Raw genomic sequence first — 23,720 nt, forward strand, 5'->3', positions numbered from 1 at the left:
ATCGTTTCAGTGGCTGTTACTTTTGTATTGTGAAAATTTCAGGATATACAAGAAAAATAAATGTAACCTAGAGTAATCTAGACTACCATCGGCTATACACCCAGGGGCTCATTCAGATGAAACCCCAGTGCTGGTTTTCGTTACACTACCCTCTCTTGAAGAACATGATTATAGTGATGAACTAGCTGACAATAATGATGAAGGGTTTGAAATTGAAGAGGACTCTGTTCATAAGGGATTTGATCAGGGGGACTATCGAAGAAGGCTTCAGAACTACTAACATCAAGACTGTAAAACTTACTTGAAAAAGGAACGATAGTATTGTACTTTCGAACCAGGGAATTTGCATTTCTGCAGTACTTTAGAACTGACAGTGGCTTTGTGTATTGCCATAACATACCTGGTTTAATGGAGGAATTGGGAATTCCAATCTATAACGGAGTGGCGACTATTCTTCGATAGCTCAATGCAGAGCTTAAAGTGTGTCCTCCTTCACAATGACAATATATTTGGGTCAGTCCCAGTTGGCCATTCAGTTTCTCTTTGTGAAGAATATGCAGACATAAAGAGTCATTGAGTTTTTGCACTATCACCAACACAATTGGGTCATCTGTGTTGACCTTAAATCAGAATGCTTCCTTCTTGGTCAGCAATGCGGATACACCAAGTATCCCTGTTATCTGTGCATGTGAGACAGCAGAGCTTGTGAGAGGCATTGGGTTGAAAGGAATTGGCCTCCAAGATCTGCACAAAAACCAGGTGATCCAAACATTCTACATGGGCCACTTGTTGTTAGAAAGAAAATTATATTCCCGTCTCTGCACATAAAACTGGGTCTGATGGAGTAGTTCGTTAAAGTCGATAAAGTTCGGTAAAGTTCGCTTTGCCAACTGAAGGAGACTGTTTCAAGTACCTAATTTTGGCATTTCCTAGCTTGTCATTTGGAAAATTAAAGGCCGGTGTGTTTGATGGTCCACAGATTTGGTAGCTCATCAAATATGAACATTTCATCAGGACAATGTCAGAAGTTAAGAAGAATGCTTGGTTATCATTCAAAGCCATTGTCAAGGACTTTCTTGGAAACACACAAGCAAATAATTACACAGAAATTGTCCAGAAACTCTTGGAGAGTTACAAAATGCTTGGTTGCAATATGAGCATCAAAGTGCATTTTCTGCATAGCCATCGTTCTAACTTCCCAGAAAACCTTGGTGCAGTCAGTGATGATGAAGGTGAATGATTCCACCAAGATTTGAAGGTCATGGAAGGACGGTATCAGGGTAGATAGGATGTACATATGATGGTAGACTATTGTTGGAGCATCCGGCGGGATTGTCCTAACACTGAACACTCCAGTAAAAGCTATAAGCTTAAATTTTTACCTTACCTGCTTACCTGATTAATTAAGCAAATAACTGGGGTCGTTTCTAGATTCACCACCCAAAAATTAGTAAAAAAAACAAGTGTAAGATCTAACTCAACAAAAAAATGTGTTCCCCGGTGTTATACATTATATCAAAACAGGAGTAACTACCTAGCAATAAATAAATAAAATCACATTCCATTACACCAATGCAGGTAAATATTACAAAAATAAAATATTTATTGAATTATATTTTATACAAATTAACATTTTTTCCCTCATATGTAAATATAGAACAGTAAATATTACATGAAAAGCATATAATTTAAAACATTATATAGAATACTGTAGAACATACAGATTCGGCTAAAGGCTGTCAAAAGGATTTTGTTCAATTTTGTCTTTGAGTAATACAGTTCAGATATGGGAGACCCGGAAATATGACAAGGTATAAGCATGTACAGGAAACATGAGCTATGGCAACAGATGCTTCTCACTAAATATTGTAACATTTGTGGTATTGTGTTCATCATGTAATAGTGTAATTGGTGGCTCCTTTGGAGCTTTTCCTCTGGCGGTTAGGAAAGTAGCTATACTATAACTGAAAATTGCAAAAGAAAATATTATAAAACAGGAACAGCATATTAACCCATAGCTTAGACAGTTATTCATTTTTAGCTTAGACAGTTCTTCATTTTTAGTCATAATGACAATGTTGTATACTTCAATAAGAAAATCTAAAAAAAACAAATGTGAGAACATGGGCAAAAGCCTATTTTTTACAAACAGGTCTTGAGCAGTACTTCCCAAATAAATAAAGCTTATGTAAGTAATTCTGTCATGTACGTAAAGTACTAAAATACTAAATGATCTACAGGATAACAGATTCACTGTGAATGAAAGCTTATACCATACAGGACTCTTTCTTTATTTAATAAGTGTATACATAACTCCCTGTACCATGACTTTTCTTGCCAGTTCTTTCAAGTCTAAGGCTATGTAAACACATCAGATGATTCACGTCCAATATTCTACTCAGGGACGACTGTCCTGGCAGATCTATGGACGATGAAGGTATAATAAAAAGTATATAGGTATAATAAAAGTAAAAAAAAAGAGAAAACGCAGCGGTGTGCCGCTGTCCCCCCCCTCCTTTATAGAGCAGAACTGTGCTTTATGTACAGCGCTGGTTTATGCATTGTTCAGTCTTTTGTCGACAATTATTGCACGTGTGTTTGCAGCCCAAGAACTAAGCCTTGTCAAGTTGCTATAGATAAAAGTCTCCTGGAATATTTATTATACAGCAGTTGTAAAGCAAGAACTTAAATGCAAAAATTAATTTATTTTGGTTAAATTTTACAATAATTATAAATAAATCATTGACGTGTGATGTTGCAATCAATAAAAAGAACAATAGGGTTTTTATAAAAAGTCTTGTCTACAATCCAATACACTAATAATAAATTAGGTGTGGCTGGAATAAGGAGGTGCCAAGCTCCCGCTTATACGAGTCCACCTGGTTTTAGTTGTTTCCATCAGCTACATACAATCTGTATTTTATAAACAGATATTTAAAGTATGACAAATGGTCCCCATAGCATTAACCTCCCTAGCGGTAACCCTGAGTGTTAGAAAAAAGTTGCTGAAAGCGGTAACACCGAGTCACACTCAGGGTATAAACCTATGGGAAGGTAAGTAAATACAGCGCTTACCTGATCCGCCGGGGTCCCACATCATCCATCGCCGCAATCCCCGTCTTCTGCACATGATGAGTCACCGGGGAGTTCCCGGTGACGTCAGTGCGTGTGTACGCTGCCAGCGGGGCGGAAAATTCAAAATCCATTTGTATTGCATTCAATACAAAATAACTGTATTAAATGCAATACATTGGATTTATATGTGTAAATGCGGTACATTGTTTTCAAGAACATTTATTTTAACAGTATATATAATAGTACGAGTATAATATTTATTCCTTTTTTTTTAATTTTAAAAAATAAATATATATATATATATATATATACACATACACATATATATTTTTTTTTAATTATTTTTACATGATTTTGTGTTTCAAATTTTATTATACTCATACTATTATACTGTGAAATAAATTTTCATGAAAAACAAAGAAAACAGTAACAAACAATCAGAAATATAAAAACACACAATCTGTACATAAAACAAAACACAAGTTTGAGCAAATAAACAATAAATACAGGAACTATAGATTTAATAGGAGTACCTTAACACACACAAAAAACATTTGGTCTAAAGTACAGGCCACATGACAGACAATATTTTAAACTTTATTACATAGCTGGTTACAAACCTAACAGTTTGCAAAGTAAAAGTCATTTTTAGATACCTGAAATGGAATCTGGTCCTGTAGTGTTGTGGAATACTTCAAATATTTGATATGCGCTTACAGGCATATTTATTATGAAGAGCAGATGGAGCTATCTGGTTTATACTTAGATTAGTTAGGGCTTGCGTTTTACAACCCATTCATACAACATGAAGCCAGTAAAGCCCTACATTCCTCTGCTTATCAAAACAAAGTGTTCAATGGTTGGAAAAGACACATTCATATTATGGACAGATCACATGAACCTCTCCTCCTAGATGTCTTTTCTTCCTTTCAATTTCCCCTCCTCACCCAGACTCCACTGGCTTTACAGTCCCAAAACTTGTTAAGCACTTATTTTTTATATATATCTTTATTATTATAATGTGCTTTTGTTATACTATTGCTTTTTAGATGTCTTTCCCAGAATTTGTAATTCTGCAATAAACAAATCTATTTAGTTTATTGTGCACTCTTACGTTAGCATCCTAGAAAGTTATATTTACTGGTGGACCCTACTGACCCACAGATCATGAATATGTATGAACTGTGAATGTATATATACATTATGTATGAATTTATATGAATTAGGGAATAGGTGGCTGCTTTTGTGTAGACACTCAAGTTTGGGAAAGAGTAATTGTTTTCCAAAAACTTTACATGGAGCACTTGCACAACCTAAAACACTCAACCAACATTTCTATGTCAAAACTTAAATTCTGTAGATGTTGGAATAAAAAAGAAAAACTCAGCAGCAATACCAGCAATACCTTATTATAAAGTCATTATTAAAAAGAAGCCATTCTCCCTTATACAGTTTATGTATATTTATTAGATATCAGATAAACGTGTAGAGCCCTGTTCTTTGTATCATTTGAAATGCATTATAAATTGCATATTATGTATTTTAAACTTTACGTTTTGAAATAAAATATTCTGAATTTAAAAAAAAAAAAAACCTCCTCTTAAGGAGGACAGCATTTGTTGGGGTCAGTTATTTGTAACTGAGAATACTTTATAATACTTCTTTTATTAAGCTGCCTTAATATTATATAGAAATAATTTGAGACTATACATAGCAAATGAAGGTCACTTTTAGTGAATATACAACAGGTAAGGCAAATAAATTCAAACTCAGATATAGTGTTTGGTTTGAGAAGGCTTTAGTGATTTCACTTCTAAGCAGACCTTGCCATCCAGTTTAGTAGAACCTTATCTCAAAGCACCAAGGCTACAGCCAAGGAACAGTTTTTTACTTATTAGATCATTTAGTATAACAAACTAATGCACCCTCTTGACTCCCCTCACCCCTTAAATTACCATAGGCAACATGTGGCTATAGGTTAATCCCGTCTTTTCGGTAGGATCCCGGCTCTGCCCTAACCCCCCACCTCCACATTAGAACTAGGCTGTTAATATCAGGGGTGGGCCAGGGAAATCACAGAAAAGCATCTAACTGTAAACATCTAAATTAATCAGCTATAAACTTCTACTGGTCCAAATTAGTTCAATTCAACAACCCAACTAAAGTCAACAGAACACTGTGCTGTAGGAGACAGGTAAAATTCACAACATCTCACACATTCTAAGATAAACCTAATATGCATTAAGTGCTGTTGGCTGAATTTAGAGGCAACATAACAGACTGTATGCAACATTAGGGTAACAGAATTACATAATCAGTACCAATGTCCATCTACTTCACCGCCATGTGTACCTTTAGATATGAAATTTCCTTGCACTGATCACATACATATTAAGTAGTATATCGCTTTGTGCTGGCCATGCCATTTCCTTCTAAGCTATCAAAATCAACGGGCCAAAGCTGTCCCAAGTAGTCCACTTGTCTTCAGAGAAAGTCTCAAGTTCCTGAAGTCTCTGGTGTGTTTCGTCTTTGCTGACAGTTTTTTGCTGCATGGAAGAGTCCACTGACTAAAAATATGAAGGCGATTATGGCAAAGTACCCAGCATAGATGGTAAACTGCAAATATAAAAAAAAAAAAAAAAAGTTTCATGAGAGCATATTATTCAAACAGATAAAGTTACTTAAATTTTAATACAGGAAATTCAGGCACCTAGAGGTATCAACAAATGTTTAATTTTAGTCGCTAGTGTGCCTTTCTGTTAGGATAATGACTTTCTACCTATAAAATAAAAACTCCACAAAACCTTTATGAAAATACCCTATTTTTCCAGAAGCACACAAAACACCAAGATGGCCTAAATGACTACGGGAAAACCTTTCAATGGAGTTAAAAATAAAGGGAAAAAGACCTTATTGTAAGATAAAGTCCAAATTATATAGACACCAATGGTTTATTACACAGTAATCTGAAGTCCAAAGCAGACTACACTGTGGGACTGTAGAGTTAACAGAGATAAACAATAGTCCTTTTAGGTTCTTGTCAATGCAGAAAAAAAAAATATATATATATATACACACACATACATACACACACACATACATACACACACACACACATACACACACACACACACACACACGTTATTGCATTGTTTCCAAAAAAAAAAGACCAAAGGACTTACTTGTGGAAATATTTCTAAGCCAAACCCGATGGAATCCACAACTATGACAGTCATCAGTGTTTGAAGGGCTAAGGCAACAAAAGTGTTAACTCCGAACACAAGGGCATAGCACTCCATGTTTAGGTTAGATGCAATCTGAAATCTAAAACCAAAAAAAACTCATTTTTTTTATATAAGTGCGATTGTGTTTTTCTGTCAACTCTGACTGAACATGAGGCAAATAGATGCATTTACTATCAAGCTAAACCTGAATACAGTTCAGTGACCAGTTAACCATATCTGTCTTAGCATTACAGCTCTAATTTAGCCAAATATATGTCTTCTACCAAAAAGCTTAAATTAGTGTGGCACAACGGACTGCTTCTAACTTATAAACACTCAAACTACCTATTAAAGAATCAAATCCCTTTTCCTTACCAACTTCTTTTCCCTAATTATTTTCCAATCAGTACAATAAGTTTGATTAGAAAATAATTTTTTTTTATAATATAGTTAAAAATAGGCCTCCTTAGCATGCCTCCCCAAATATTTTGTAAACTGATAAGGTTCCATAGAATTTAAAGGATAGCTTAACCAAACTTTTTGCAGATAGGTACTAGTCCTTGAATGTGGTTGCTGCATTCATTTGTGTTTTTAAAGCCAAAAATATTTTCAGCAAGTAGAGAAGAAAAAACCTTTTGGCCTTGCAAATAGAACTTTAAAGTCCTTGACCCTTTATGTGATCTGGTAAAAAGCTAAACAAACTGTAATGAAGAAGAACAAAAAACAAGAGTTCAGCCTGGGTGGCATACATGGCTTCGTCCATAGATACAGAACGGGGGGGGGGGGGGGATATACAACCACAGAACAAAGTGTGGCATTCATTCAATTACCAGGTTAAAAACAGAAAAAAACCTGAACAATAAAGAAAACAAATGCAGCCAGCACATCTGAGTACATGCAAACACTGCAATTTTGATTATGGAGTTTAGTTACATTTTATTATCATAATCAAAGTTGGTATTCAAGTAAAGCCTCCCTGTAAGGATTTTAACATTAGGTCACCTTGCATAACTTTTTTTTTTTTAAACCTACTTTTTGTTAAAATATTTTTTTAAATGGAGATCGATTATTCCCGTTATAGTCATTTTTTTGACTACAGAGGGGTATACAATCAAAAAACTGTAAGAAAAATTTTAAAAGCTTTGCTTGGATTCACTTACGTGGCTATTGTGATCAGAATCATGTAGATACTTCTGAAGAGCACATACATGGCGTAGCAAACCCAAATGTTTCCAACAACGCTCATTATATACACCGTGCTGGCAATAATCAGAGAAAACAGAGCCAGCAGCAGCTCTCCCCATGTGGACCAGGAAATTTTAACGTACCCAACAAAAAACACTGTCACAGCACCTAAAAAAAATAAAAATAAATAATATTAAAATAATTAAAAAAAAAAAAAAAAAAAAAAAGCTGACAGAGGAAATACATCTGTTTGCCCTGAAGAATAAAAAATACCATTTCCCATGCAGAACCATTGTGTATTCTCCACTCACATTGACGAAATATCCTACACAAGAGAGCAGTATAACACTTGAAATGCCACTATGGATATAAATAATGTGGATGTAAACGAAAAAAAAAAAAAAAATCACTTCAATCCTGCAGATCAGTCTGTCGAGAGGTTTCTTCCATCGGGTCCCACATTGTCCCATCTTTTCTCTTCTTCTGCGTTCTTCTTCCCACATCACTCGATCTCGCACTGCGCAGGTGCGAGATCAAGTGATGTAGATTGGGGAACAAACTTTTTTTTTCCTACTGATGAAAGGAGCAGCCAAGAGCCTCCCAGGATGCGTGACAAAGGTATCCCAGGACGCTCTGCGCTCCCATACATTCTTGATCACACTAACAAACAAATTTTTTTAGGTTGTCTACCCTTTTATGTAAAGTAAAAATTCTGAGTAAAGGTATGCTTTAAACATTACCTATGCATACTTAATATAATGCAGTCTGTCTTTTTTTTTCTTATAAGTACTGCATACATACATTTAATGGAATGTCACAGCTCTCCTTCCAATGTTAGAAGTTATTCCAACATTACTTGCAAAAAAAATGATCTACTAGCAAGAGCAGCATATAATAAAACTATGTTACATGTTACAGAAAATTAAAGCCTGCTGTGTTAAAGCTAGTAACTTTTATATCGGTATAAAACAATAACATGAATAATCATTACAATGTAAACTAATATTGAACAAGACAACCCCAGACTCAACCTTAAACTTACCTAGAAGAGTAGAAACTGCTTCTACACTGCCATTGTAGATTTCTGAATGGGAGGAGGGTGCAACACTGTCCCACATTCCCTGAACATAGTTTATCACTTGGAAGTATCCACATGTGGACAAAGCCCACCAAACTGACCAACAGAATAGTGTGCGTGATGAGTAGCAGTGCAAAAAGTCCTTCCACAGTATTCTTAGAACATTCATGAAGGTTGAACTACTTGTCTTGGAATACTGGAAAATGAAGAGAAAAACACATTTGAGGATATTATTATATTACAGTTATGGAATACAGTTGTTTTTTTATGAATTTTGAGTTTCTCCTTTTAAAAAGACTTTTCCAATATTTTGCATGGAAAAGGTCAAAGGTGCAGTGCACAATGGATTTCATGGAATGTCATCAATATTTGGAGAAGCATGGGCAGCAAATAGTTCCCTATTGATTTTCTTTGTAAAATTTCAAAATAGTTCAGCACAGAAACCACACTAGCGACTTTTGTGCAACTGTTTGTACAACTTTGGAGGTTGAGTCATGACAAGTCGGAGTATGAAGAATTTTTAATAGTTCTGTAATCTATAGATACCATAAATTTTCAATAAATTTCTTTCACCGTTATCACACCTAGATTTTAGGAGCTAATAAATTTAATGTATACAAAATGTTTTGCCGATGCTTTTCATCACAGGGTGTTTGCTGTGGGTGTGCAGCTCCAGAACAACCCAGGGTATGTGGATTACCACCAATACAGCAGTAATTCATGATGAACGAACTGCACAAAAAAGGATCTGCTTATTCAGCAACACCACCAAAAATCACACCTAGTTGAACTTTTTAACCATTCGACAGACTCTTTGTACTCTCTTTGTATTCTCCAAGGGTGGAGCATTGTGGCTTGTCCCCATAAAAGTGTGTTTTAGGCTACCCCAATTAAAAAAATATTGTCTAAAATAAAATCTATATTTTTTTACCCGTATAGACATATCTTTAGACATAAATAGTTTAGTTCTGTGCCAAGCATTATGAATAACAGACAATGCTTAAAAAGTGATAGTCTGTACACTTTGACACAGAATTTTAGCCAAATGGCAGCTTCTCATTCCCCAAATAACAAATATGACCCCCACAACCAGGTCACATGATCGCAATCTAAAAGTACCCTGAACTGAGAAAATTTGGAGACATCCATTGCTGACCACTATACACACTTTGTTATTGTAGAACTTTTTATAAATACACTCATCCTTACCTACATTCGTATTCTGGGTCAGTGAAAGTATTAAAGCCATTGGGCTGGCATGACAACCAAGCAACTTGCATTTTCGTAAGAGGTTAACAATAGTAGCCTACATTTCCATTGTTTTTTATAAGGAGAATCAGATGTAGACAAATTCAAATTTTTTGCAGGTCTCTTTTGTTGATTAACTACCTCCTGGTGACTTTTTTTTGTTGTTTTCATATATGGCATATATGATATATTGGTGTAGATTGAGGTTTCAAAGATGTCCTTTAATTCTACATTAAAGCTCAACTCCAGACATATAGCAAATGTACAGTTGAAGTACAAAGCTCTATTTGTGGTTCATACACCACAAGGAGGATGTTTACAACACTTCCCTTTTAGAATTAGGAAAAGCTGCACAATGAGGGAGTAGCGACACACCATCAATTTATTATCAGTGTTCTCCAGTAACAACCTACAATAGTCAAATCATCATAGTTGGGTCTTTTTAATTCAACAGAATGTGCAAATAGGTTTAGCACCCTATTGTGATAACTTGAAGAGAAGGATGGAGAGGCACAGTGGTACACAAAGAAAAACTTATTTCACAAAATGTTTTCTACTTAGAGACTTCAGTGTTACCTGTTTGTCAGCTTTATACTCTTCAATGTTCAGTGGAATCTGAGCTTCAATATCTTCTAGTGATTCTGTGTGTGCCAATCCACCATTCTTTGAACAGTCCAATTTTTCCAGATCTGTGCTCTTTTTGTCATGACCACTTACACTTTGGTGAAAGAAAAGACTTTTCATTGGCATCGGTAAAAACCATGAGGTGGCAAAAGCAACAGAGACACTAATAAGAGAAATTACATTCAAACTGAACAAGGACCAGTTACCCACAGACACCAAAACCTGGCCTGTAACCGAGCCAACAGTAAACCCAGTTAAAGTGGCCGTACGGCATAAGCTGGTTACCTTTTGGTACATGCCAGGGTCAACCACGCTGTAAATATAGGAGTAATAGGCTACCTCAGTTGCTGTGGACATGCCATAAAAAAATTCAAGGAATTGGATAGCCAAAGTGCCCTGAGCTTACAAAAGCATAAACCATGTAACTATCAGGCTTAAACCTTGCACGATGATCACTGGCTTATATCGCAGATAGTCCGTAGCAAGAAATACAGGAAACAGCAGGACAAGGTAAGAGTATGTCCAGACAGGGTAAATTTCATTGTATACCTAGGAATAAAAAAAAAAAAAAAAGGTTTCAGATGTAAAGCTTCATGAAAAACAAATTCCAAACCAAAAGTAAAATGACTTAGTCACCACCTAATGCTATAAAGAATTCTCAGCAAATGTTATGTTAATAAACTCAAATCCACTTAACTAGTTTTTCCAGTGCAGCCCACCTCCTGCCAGCCTATGTTCCATTTATGCTTTCTTCCCTGAGGAAATTTCTTATATGGGTTGCAGTGGAAGAAGGGAACAAATATTTTGTTTCACAATAAACTCATTTGGGCTACAGAAGGAGATTGAATAGTGGAGTGGAGTGGAGAATTCTCAGAATGCACAAAATATTAGGTTACAAGCAGGATGGAGCTATTAACTTCCAAGAAGAAAAAAAGAAATGTCCTTGGAAAGAAAATTGAGATATGGGCATTTCCTGCTCAATTGTCTCTTTTGACTGCACTAAAATATAAGTACTTAATTTAGAAATAAAACAGTCATAAAATAATTTTAAAAAGTTCTTTGACAATTACATTCTTAGTTTGGCCAAAGGCTTTTTGTCAGCTTGGGCATCTCAATCTCATATAACAACATTTGGTACCCACATTACCCTCATATGATCATGAACTCTTAAGATAAAGGAAACCCCTTATTCCATATCCCCAAACTATTCTCACCTATCTCATACAACCATATGTACTACCAAATGTTTAATATTTGTCACATTCACACATTAGTAAAAGGTTAGCCACTTGTGCTGCTCCAATATCACCAACAAAAGCTTTACAAAGCAAATAAATTAACACAGAACTTTTGGAACAAAACCATTTGAAATAAAGAAAAAAATATATAAATTAAAATATAATTTTAACCGTTGCGTCCTCCCTCCACCTCTGATCAATGTTCTTAAAAAAAAAAGAGCCCATTGCACACTTAGAGGTACCTCTTAATTACAGTTTAAACAAAAAAAAAAAAAAAAAAAAAAAAAAAAAAAAAAACTTTCCCCTTTGGGACTTGTTCTTACCATACATGAGCTTAAAAACTGCATCATGTGATGAAGCAGAGAAGGAAGAGCACTGACTAATAGATGAGTGAGGAAACGTATTGTGTGTGTGTGTGGGGGGGGTTCAGCCTAAGGATCGAAGTGACAGATTCTCTTTTTGACATATACATAGGGCCTGATTCATTAAAAGCTCTCTAAGACTGAAAAAGAAAAACAATCATGGAAGAACCTGGGGAAGAATCTTCCCAGGATTGAAAACATTTGCCATCAAATAACAAATGACTTCAGTGACTCCATTCCAGGTTTGCTGGAACAGACAGATTCTCCCATGATAGCCTATCTTCTCCAGTCTTGGAGACCTTTAATAAATCAAGTCCATTGCCTGCAGAAAGTTATTATCTGCCACCAACTCTACCAATGTGCTGCAATAGAAGGGGGGGCTGAAAGCATATTCATGGGAAGCCTGCCTGTAGTAACAATACTTATCTGACTTACCAAAGCACATTTATAGAGAAAACATGTAAGAAAAAAATAATATAACTATTTAGACTTCTATAAAAATGATACATGTGATACAAAATGATATACATGTGAACTCCATTACAGGTCCTTACAACTCAATACTACATCCTCATAAAATCCATCGAATGATTTCAATAGCATAGTAGTGACTGTTTGGACTGTGCACTTCAATTCTTTATCAGCTTGGATGTATTTGAACATAAAATGTCACACCCTTAAGTCATCAATGTAGTAGTAGTTGGTTTATGCGTCATGTTGTGCGTATCCCAGGGATGACTCAGCAAGGCAGAGTAAGCAAAGACTATTTGGAAAAGTGAAGAGAAATGGAATCATCTTGGTGAACAGCAAGGTTTTAGGATAGAGGCTCAAAGTCAACCCTAAACCACCTTTATTAATGTATGCAATGCTCCCCTACAGCTTTATTGGAGGCCGGTGACAAACATTATATTAGGGATGAGAGTTGGTACTTAGACAATGTTGAAAACTTCCTCATCTCCATCATGATACAGTATTCAAGATTGGTGATCGGTTTCCCAATGACCCGACAATAGCCATATCACAGGGTGCCATGCAAAGGCTCCAATGGAGCACTGTGCTAGAATAGGTGGTCGGTTTTTGACTTTATTGCTAAAATGTCAGTGGAAATATCTGTTACCTATAAAGATGGTGAAAATAGTTACCTGCTGTCTCCACCACTGAACACCTCTACAATAAAGAGGAATTACCTACTTAAGTAGAGTTGATTTCCTGTGTCTCACACTTGATGTTCCTAATAAAGCAAGAATGGTAACCTCTTTGTCTTTCTTTATTAAGCTTAAAGCGGAACTTACCTTAAAAAAATAAAAATAAAAAATAACGCTCACCTTAACTTCCGCAGATCACTACAGAGCTTTCCTGGATTGGATCCCTCGCTGTTCTGTACCCTATCTTCGTCCATCTTCTAGGTACATCACCTGATCTCGCAGTGCGCAGGCATGAGATCGGGTGATGTAGCCTGCTTTACATGGAAAAAAAAAAAGTGCTGCCAAGATGAACATTTATTTCCCATTAAAGGAAAATGCCCCTTCTGAGCATGACCGGGCATGTGCACAGGGAGAAGCCAGACATGGTATCCCAGGAGGCTCTGCAATCAAATTCAGTCTTTACCATTGTAGCAGTAAATACAGAAGGGGAGGGGGTGTTTAAAAAAATAAAGATATTTTTTACTTCATATAAAAGGGTGGATAAAACTTTTTTATGGAGTAAAAATATTGTTCATGGGTTTGCTTTAAGGCTTAGTCTACACAGACTGTTTCCCAGCGTTTAACCTGAGGCTTTTAAAGCCCACGTTTGAAGTCCCCATGCATTCCAATTGGCTAATCTACACCAGGACGTTTTCTTCAGGCATGTTTAATAGCTTTATCTTAAACATTGCTTGCAACTTTTAAAAAATTAAAATGCTGGATAAACGCATAAAAACGTGGGAAAACGCTTCCATTGAACTCAATGGAGGTTTTTAAAAACGTTTTTAGCAGGTCTTTGGAATCTGGAAGCCCCCTTTAATAAGGAGACTTCCAGATCTCCACCATCCCACCCTAGGGAATGAGTACAGGGGTACATAAAAACCCTTACTCATTCCCTGAAAGGGTTAAAATATGTGTAAATAATAGGACGAGGCTCTAATGTTAAATTATTTAATTAAATGTATGCATGTTTGTGTAACTAAACTTTTTTTTCAGGTTATGCCAATGACAGGATAATTCATATGGCTTCAATCCTAACATGAGCACAGCCGTGGGACTCCTCCTGACAGTGAGGGATCGCAGGGCACTAGGGGTTAAATGAGGACAAGGCTCTCCATTCACCCCTAGTGCTCTGTGATTGGCTGAGAAACGTAAAACCTCAGCCATTCAGCACTAAACTTGAATGGGGAGACTTGTGCCCATTCATCTCTAGTGCTCTGTGATGGGCTGAGAAATAGGAAACCCTGATGACAGCTCAAGCATCATCAGGATTTCCCTTTCCTCCCTTTCCTAGCCAATCAGGGAGCAGAGCAATCAGCGGAGCTCTGGTATGCTGACAGCTCCGCTCCCCTGATTGATCCCCCAGCCCTAGAGGAGCTGTGACATGTATTACAGATACAGAACATGTCACAGCTCCTCCAGGGCTGCAGGAGCAATCAGGGGAGCGGAGCTGTCAGCATACCAGAGCTCGGCTGATTGCTCTGCTCCCTGATTGGCTAGGAAAGGGAGGAAAGGGAAATCCTGATCATGCTTGAGCTGTCATCAGGGTTTCCTATTGCTCAGCCCATCACAGAGCACTAGAGGTGAATGGAGAGCCTTGTCCTCATTTAACCCCTAGTGCCCTGCGATCCCTCACTGTCAGGGGGAGTCCCAGGGCTGTGCTCATGTCATGATTGCAGCCATGGAAATCATCCTGTCATTTGAATAACCTGTATAAAAAAAAAAAGTTTAGTTACACAAACACACACACATTTAATAAAATAATTTAACATTAAAGCCTCGTCCAATTTTTTACATATATTTTAACCCTTTCAGGGAATGTGTAGGGGTATTATGTACTCCTGTCCTCATTCCCTGAAAGGGTTAAAAGTAAAACTTTTATAAACGCTTATGTAAAATCGCAGCAATTCACGGTAAAACGTGTTTATACAAGTTTTTTTTAAAGTTAAGCTTTAAAACGCTTGTAGAAGTGCATAAAAACACATATAAACGTGGTAGGAACATTTATATGCGTTTTTAAAACCGTTCATGTAGACCCAGTCTAAGCAAATACAGCTTAGTCCCTGTCCCCTGCCTAAAATTGGACAATAAAACAACAGCAGCCTGAGCTCATCACTCTGCTCTCTCCCCCAGTCAGCATATCTGATGCCAGACTGCTATAATCGACAAGTACGCACAGGAGGCATCATACATCAGAGACAGGTCCAGGATCCTGTCTTTGCCACGTCCTAGGAAGCCGACATCTTTGCCACTGCTGATGTTACTACTATATATGCTCTGTACAGTGTAGTCCTAACACAAACAGCCACCAGGAACCAAGGTTTTTTTGTATGTCTCTATTGTCAGCTCTACCTCCACCTACTTTTTCAGTTTAGATCTGCTTTAACTGGTTGTGCAGGCCATACACATAACATAAACAACTGATCAGCCAGGAAACTGACAATAGGAAGATGTGAAAAGACTTTTTTTTTTCTACAAAACCAATTCTTAATGTATTGCCCATTTACATCTAAAAGTGTGAATTCCTTCTCTAGAATGACCTTTGTCGATCTTGTTAACATGATTGGAACTCTTGAAATAACTTTCAGGTCTTAGGGAACCCCTGATGTATTTACTATATCTGCAGCTTACAGTATATTAGCGTGGTATTCAGTATGAAGATCTGCATGAAACCCACAGCCACTCCAGTACTCAACTCAAGAAATTTTAGGTGGGTGGCAGCTCCTGTACTGTGGACCAAACTCTTTGGTAACCACCCAAAAACAGCCAGGTGGGTGCTGAAAAGTGTCGGGTGGTGCGCCCAGCTAAAAGTGCCTTGGGAGAACCCTGCATGCAATAATTTTTTTTTTTAATAATGATAAAAGACAAAGAATAAAGAAGTTCTTAGTAGTGGGACTTTGGCCCAAACAAAGATTTGACAGAAATATCAATAAAATGTTAGTATGTTTTAGCAAACAAAGTTTGATCAAATCAGTGTTAGCACTGTACAGACACAACAGTCAGACATATATGTGGTATTAATAAGGTAATATGGATCTGAATGTGTGAATTCTTTATGGAGGAAGATAGGAAGTGTTTGTATCCGGGATATGGTATTTTTTACCTTTGATCTATAGCCCTGTCCTATGAATACTGAGAGGATCAGCAATAAGCATCACAGACACACAGTGAATGGATTATTAGATGTCTGGTCAGAATCTCATACCAGGCTGTTCTGCCCATAAGTACTACTGCCCAGCATACAGGATTGTCTTCTATTATTTATACATTATTACCGGTCAGCTTCTGTTCCATCTTTCTGTACATAAATAGATGTTCTGATTATTTATTTAGAGCTGGTCACATGAAAATATCACTTTGGGTGCAATGAGTTGGCATACTGTCAAGGGAAGCTCATGATGATCACATGCCAGGCTGGTCTGCTGGTCATACAAATACCTCTGCCCAGTGTACAGCACAGTCTCATATAATTCTACAATTCATATTGCTGGTTGGTATATGGATGGCACAAGGATCACATGCCAGGCTGCCCTGCGGACCATACAAATACTGCTACCCAGCATACAGGACAGTCTCATATTAGTCTATAATTCATATAGCTGGTATGTGTATAGGCGGCACTCGGGGGTCACATGCCAGGCTGCCCTACAAACACTACTGCGCAGCATACAGGACAGTCTGATCATTGTACACTTCATATAGCTGGTATGTGTATAGGTGGCACAGGGATCCCATGCCAGGTTTGTCTACGCACCATACACGTACTGCTACCCAGCATACAGGACTGTCTCAAATTATTCTACATTTCATATGGCTGGTAGGAATATAAGTGGCACAGGGGGACCACATGCCAGGCTGCCCTGTGTACCATACAAGTACTACTACCCAGCATACAGGACAGTCTGATCATTGTACACTTCATATAGCTGGTATGTGTATGGGCGGCACAGGGGATCACATGCCAGGCTTGTCTGGGTACTATACATGTACCTCTGCCCATCTCATATCATTGTACACCTCATATGGCACAGGGGGATCCCATGCCAGGCTCTCCCGCCCAGGACCCCAGATCACGTGACCCCTTGCATGACACGACCCCGCTGCTCCCCTCCCCCATACCCACCTGCTTCTCGGTGAGGTTCTTGTCCGGCCCCCTCAGGTAAGGGGTGAGGAAGGGTTCGGACGGCCTGAGATTGGCGAAGAAGCCGTATGTACAGAGAACACAGGTAGGGAACAACCAGCTTCCCCGGGGTATCCGGAAGGCTTTCTTGCGGCTCACAGCCTCTTTGAGCTCCATGCCCGGGGTGGCTGAGAGTCTATAGAGAAGCGCTGGCCGCGGGAAGTCCCCGGGCACCTAGCCGCTGTCAGGAGTAGCAGCCCGGTACAAGGTCACCGTACAGACTGAACCTCATGTTCCACAGTGCGACCTATAGTGAGTGGGCGGTATTTATAGCGAGCGCTGCTATTGGTTGGCTTCTTGTGATGCTTCTTGTGATACGTCTTGTGGTACCATGTGACAGGTCTGCACTACGCCATGGCATGTTATATAACTCTGAATGGAATAAAGTGAACCTGTCACCTGCAATGATCGCTGATTTCCTGTTACTTGTCAGCCCCTATCATTTTACATCCTGATGTATAAAAGTTGTGCTCAAAATGTTTCTGATAGCATTCTTACTCATACAAGTCAATACAACAGGAAAGTAAGAAAAAGGTCAGTAACTGGGTATCAATTCTGGTGCAAATTTCAGTGCTTCAGTTACTTTACTGTATTTAATAGAATAAGTTCATTCTGTAGCATTGAGTTAGGAATAAAATATATTGGTTGGTAAAAAAATTAATCAATTTATTGTTACGCCATCATTTTGTTTTATTACAACCCAACTTCATTCTTTTACAGCTGCAAACATGATCACATGATATCTTTATTGCCTACATGATCACATGATCTGTTTATTGCCTACATGATCTATTTATTGCCTACATGATCACATGATCTGTTTATTGCCTACATGATCACATGATCTGTTTATGACATATGTATAGACTGATGCAGGTAAGATTTCATTTATTGCATCCCATCAATTGTATAATAAGGCTGAATGTCATCAGGGGTTTGGGGTTGGATCGGATGATTGGGATATCGGTGAAGCTTCCCATACGTCCAGGTCATGGTATAGCTAGAATGGGTTGGTCACATTTAATTGGTTCCGGAATGCTAAAGAGACAGTTTGACAGTTTTGCTTAAAGAGTCAAAAACATGTCAAAGTGTTTTTTATTCACATAGATATCTAAATCACATTAAAGTGTCAGTACTCTGACATAACAACTCCTTGCACATATAGTTATCCTGTATTTGTCCCAAAGTTATGTCTCTTGCCTTGTTCAAAGTACATTAGTATTGGTAGCAGCCATATTGCATGATTGGGTCGTATTTTGTATAGAGAGAGCTGGTTTGCTGTCATTTCATCTGTCACTGCCAGTCTTCCCGGTTTGTTTGTACCGTACTATAAAAACTACACCCAGGTATTTCTCCCAGGTAGCACTCATATTGGCCTATCCCTCTACTGAAGTACAGGTAGTCCCTGGGTTACATACAAGATAGGGACTGTAGGTTTGTTCTTAAGCTGAACTTGTATGTAAGTCGGAACAGGTACATTATTTTAATAAATGCAATGTAACATTAAAGAGTTGCAAGAGGCTGCAGAAAGAACTCACCCCCTAAGATCACCCACAACCTCAGCTGTGTTTAGCAAAAGATTTCCTCTGCAAGTCATGCAAACCGCCCCCTCCCCCTTCAAGTCTCCATCCTGCACAGGAGCAAGCAGGGAAGCCCCGTTCATATCAAGGAGTTGTGGTACGTTGGGTGTCCTTAACTCGGGCACTACCTGTATACAATTATAATTTTTTTCCACCTGAAACCATGAGGATTTTTTGGACAATCCAAAACTTCAGATCACTCCAATAATAATAAAAAATTATCCAGTTTATATACTTCAGTGGAAACAAGCACAAAAACAGTTGTGCAGCACAATCAGAATAAATTAATCAGCAACATGACTACCAGTGATGTCACTTGTGTGACATAACTTCTAGTGATGTTTTGTTAAACCTGAATGTGCTGATTTATTTTATGGGAGCTCATGTAAGCTTAGTGAGGAGTGGAAGTGGTTGGTGCCCAGGAGACACACCAGCCCTCCCTTGGTGAAACCCATCACCATCCTCACCAGAGTCCATTCCAGCTGCAGATTTAACCCTTTGTCTAGACCAGTATGGGGAAATACAAAGACCCCTAATAAACATTAGGGATGACCATAGGATGAGGACGGGTGGCTGGCATACAGTTATGGAATTACATACTGTGGGTAATATGGTGCAGCATGTGTCCTCTTCAGCTTTTATTGGCAGGGACTTTCTACGCTAGGCAGCCCGAACTATGTCATCGTTGTGGGGAGAAGGGTCACTTTGTGGATTCCTGCTCAGTAAAAAAAATGCTCACTTTGTTATGAGCTTGGCCACTTGGCAATACGGTGAAATTCAACCTTTGTGAGGTTGGCCACACCTATAGTGCATGCCCGGAGGCCTTCTATAATTTACAAAAAGAAGTTATAGAACATCTGATGGGGCTGGAAAGGGAGGAGTGTGCGGAGCAGCCAGGTGAGAGTATTAATGTGTGAGGTGGTGGCTGCTCCGGTGCTGAGAAGATCGAACAGAATGGTGAAAAATAAGGCTCGGGGAAGAAGAAGAGAGTGGGGGAGAGTAAGAGGTCAGAGGGATCTGGCTTGTCAGCAAAGAAGAAGTGGAGATGCGGTCCCTCCTTCTGGTCTTTTGCGGCTCAGCCTGGCAGCGGAGTTGCAGCTCCTTTTAAAACGGATAAGGTGACTTGTTGGTAGATGATTGAAGTAGAGATGGGGAGATGCATGGTCATAGACGCATTGTTGGTGGTGGTGGGGGGGGTGTTTGGCAGATTTAGTCCGGTGATTATGGTCTTTCAACGTGGGAGAGCAAGCTGGAAGATGCCAATACTAAGATAGAAAGCTGGAAGAGATGGAGACTCTCTTATAGGGAAAGGGTTGACTTGATTAAAACTTACCTGATTCCTTTCATTGCATGTTATACAGCAATTTTCACCTAGATATTATGCGGAAACAGAATGAACCTCATCACATGACCCACTCGCGTCACATGACCATGTCACATTACTGCACCATATGACCCCCACTCATGTCACATGACCATGTCACATGACCCCCCATCACATGACCCCCTCGCGTCACATGACCATGTCACATGACCGCCTCATATGACCCCATTCGAGCACATGACTGCATCACATGACTGTGTCACATGATCATGTCACATGACCCCATTCGTGTCACATGACTGCATCACTTGACTGTGCCGCATGACTATGTCACATGACCCACTCGTGTCACATGACCACGTCACAAGACCCCACTCACGTCACATGACCATGTCACATGACCCCACATGACTGTGTCACATGAATGCATCATAGCGGTAAAACGGTAAAGAAAAAATCAGAGAAGAGAAAGAGGAGAGGAGCAATGGAGCTGAGGCCAGTGCCCCAGTAAAGACAATTCGGGAAAGAGACATGGCTCTTTTAAGGATGAAGAAGCAGCAGATGCCAAAACAACAGACACCAGATCCTGCTGAGAATAATGAGCAAAGCTCCATCCAGGAGATTGGACCTCCAAAGGACAACATTGACCATATCCATGAAGATCCAGGTGAAGGCTGCAGCAAACAGGCTTGGAGCTGTCCTAAGATGTCAGTCCCAAGCACCAACCCAACAAAGCAGATGGCAGTTGAGAGCAGAGAAGGAAAAACTGAAAGAAAGACAGAAAAGGCTGTAGACACAAGGTTGCATCTCTCCTAAGGCTGAAAAAAAAGCCTAAGGATAGAGCAGCAGATTCAGAGATCCTGGAAGAGCTGGAAGGTTCTTCAGAGATAAAGATAAGCAGCAGCTCCTATGAATTTGCGGAAGATTCGGAAGAAGAAAACTACCAGAGTGCCGCATCCTGGCTAGGATTAGCAGAAAGGAAGAAACCAAAAGATGTGGAGAAAAAGACAAACAAGTCTTATACATTTAAGGGAGATTTCTTTTCTGCACTTATAATCACCAAATCTGAAAAGACAAACATGCAGCCCGTGGAATCATCTGATGAGAAAATCTATCATCCTGCGGGATTCTTTCATGAATCTAAGGAAATTAAAACATCAATAGATTTGAAGAATGCATGTAAAGCACAAGAAGAAGGTGGACAGAGTGAGATAGCCACAACAGGAAGTCTGAATAAGGTAGAAGAAATACCCCCACACGCCATTCCTTAACCTGTCCCCTCAGCTCATGAAGATAGCCAAAAACCATCCCAATTCTACTCCAGCCACGGGACAAACCCTGTCCCTATCACCTTACAGAAATTAACTTTCCACACTGTTCTCAGAAAAGGAAACTTTGGAAGTCGGGATGGCAACAGACCATCTACAAGGAGAACAGGTAGCCATAAAAATTTTAAGCAAGAGACAATTGAACAATTTAAGTTACAGATCCCTCATGGCTGAGCACAATATTCTCCAGCTAGCAAACCAATGCCCATTCTTAATACATGGATATGCGGCATTTCCAACCCACTACTACATTTATTATGTCATAGAACTAGCCAAAGATGGGACACTGGAGAAACTGATAATTTACCCTCGGCCTCTGCACACCGAGGTGGTGAGGTTTATCGGTGCAAAGCTGGTGTGTGGGTTGCAGTTCCTACACTCCAAAGATATCATACAACGAGATTTGAAACCTTTAAACATCCTTTACACTATTGAGAGACATGCAAAGATTACGGATTTTGGCCTTTCCATGCCAGTACTGTGGAAAGCAAGGGAGGAGTTGGTACTCTTAGATATTCTGCCCCTGGGATGTGGAAAGACAGGGGATATGATAATGGTGTAGATTAGTTTTCCTTAGGAGTAATTCTGAATGAGATGTGTCAAGAAATAGGGAAAGGAGAATCAAATCTTCAAGCTGTGTGAGTCGACATTTTGAAGAAGCTGTTGTGTATAAACCCCGCTAAGAGGCTAGGGGTAAATGGAAAGATAAGAGAGCACAGATTCTTTGGGGGCATTAGGTGGAAGAAACTGGAGGCTGGCAAAATACCTTCCCCCTTAATAATCTCTACGTATGACATTGATTCCCAATTGAACAATAGTGGGGAGATATCCAATGAGAAATCCCCTAACAATCGTCATAACCAGTCACAACAGCTAGACTACAAGGATTTAGGCTTCATTTGTCCTGCATGGGCTGCCCATTACTACATTCATCCAGACATATTGCTTGGAAGAAATATTTTAGGCCAAGAAACATCTGTATGAACTAAGGTGTAGATTGCCGTGCACTCTGCTTTTCCCCCATTCCTCCTGGGAAAAGGATTAAAAGGGCCTGGGTGAATTTGTAAAACTATGCGATCCAGGTCTGGAGTGTTCTAGAAGGTTTGGGTTGTTTGTGTTGGGTTGGAGTTTGTCGGGCCAAACACTCCATCCCTCTACCGTGTGAGGAATTTGAGGAAAATCCGAAGCAAGGCAAATTGAAGAGGACTGACATCAGAATGAATTTCTTAGTGTGGTGCAGGCATCACATTTACAGAGGAATTAGGATAGAAAACATCCATAAAATAACATATAATAAAAATGACAAAAAAAAGCAAGTTTCATCTGGGAAAGGAATAAGGGACCCGGATAAATTTGTAAACCTCTGGGATTCAGGTCTGGAGTGTTTTGGAAGGGTTGGGTTGGGTTGGCCAAACACTCCATCCCTATACCAGGTGAAGGATTTGAAGTGACTCTGAAGCAAGTTGCTGGGTGAGAACTGAAATCAAAATTAAATCCTTGTTCATAGTTTCTAGTTTGGTGCAGGCATCATATTTACATAGGAATTGGGACAGAAAACAACCCTAAAGTTAAACCAATATGAAAAAAATAACAAAAAAACCCATAAAACATAAATAATAAAAAAACTAAAGAAAAAAAAACAGAAACACTGCCATTACTGCAAGAGTAGGAAGCCATTACTGTCCTGCTGGCTTACAAAAACATGGTCCCCAAGTCCAGCTTTATATCCCAACAGCCATGTTGTTGTAGACTGGTAAAATGAGTACAAAACCAGCCAATCAGAGACTCCATTTTTTGTGTGATGACCAGACAAATACTAAGTGCTCTTGAAAGGGTGGCAGGAAGTTCAAAATAAAAACAGCAGCATATTACATGAAATCTTCCGGCAGCCCGCCTTCAGGACTACAAGAACATGGCTGCCGAGGTCAGAAAAAATTCCTGACCTTAGCAGCCAATTTCTTGTAGAACAGCAAGGAAGCAATCCAATTCGTTTTTTTTTTTATTCTCTGGGCCTTAGCAAAAAAATAAGAAAATTTGCCACTTAAAATATGGGGTGCATGACCTTGAGGAGCAGGAGGAAGGAGGTGTAT

At 38.8% G+C, this 23,720-nt stretch overlaps 1 protein-coding gene across 1 annotated transcript; it reads right to left on the reverse strand.

Moving 5' to 3' along the window:
* Nucleotides 1–1,579: 1,579 nt before the first annotated feature.
* On the reverse strand, nucleotides 1,580–17,643 carry SLC19A2 (solute carrier family 19 member 2). Its single transcript, XM_072426741.1, is given in 6 exon segments — nucleotides 1,580–5,691; nucleotides 6,258–6,399; nucleotides 7,460–7,652; nucleotides 8,527–8,758; nucleotides 10,387–10,983; nucleotides 17,342–17,643. Coding segments are annotated over 6 exon segments (1,458 nt in total). The 5' UTR covers nucleotides 17,516–17,643; the 3' UTR covers nucleotides 1,580–5,571.
* Between the last annotated feature and the right edge of the window lie 6,077 nt (nucleotides 17,644–23,720).

The sequence above is a fragment of the Pyxicephalus adspersus genome, chromosome 1 (assembly GCF_032062135.1).
Source record: "Pyxicephalus adspersus chromosome 1, UCB_Pads_2.0, whole genome shotgun sequence".
Classification (NCBI taxonomy): Eukaryota; Metazoa; Chordata; class Amphibia; order Anura; family Pyxicephalidae; genus Pyxicephalus; species Pyxicephalus adspersus.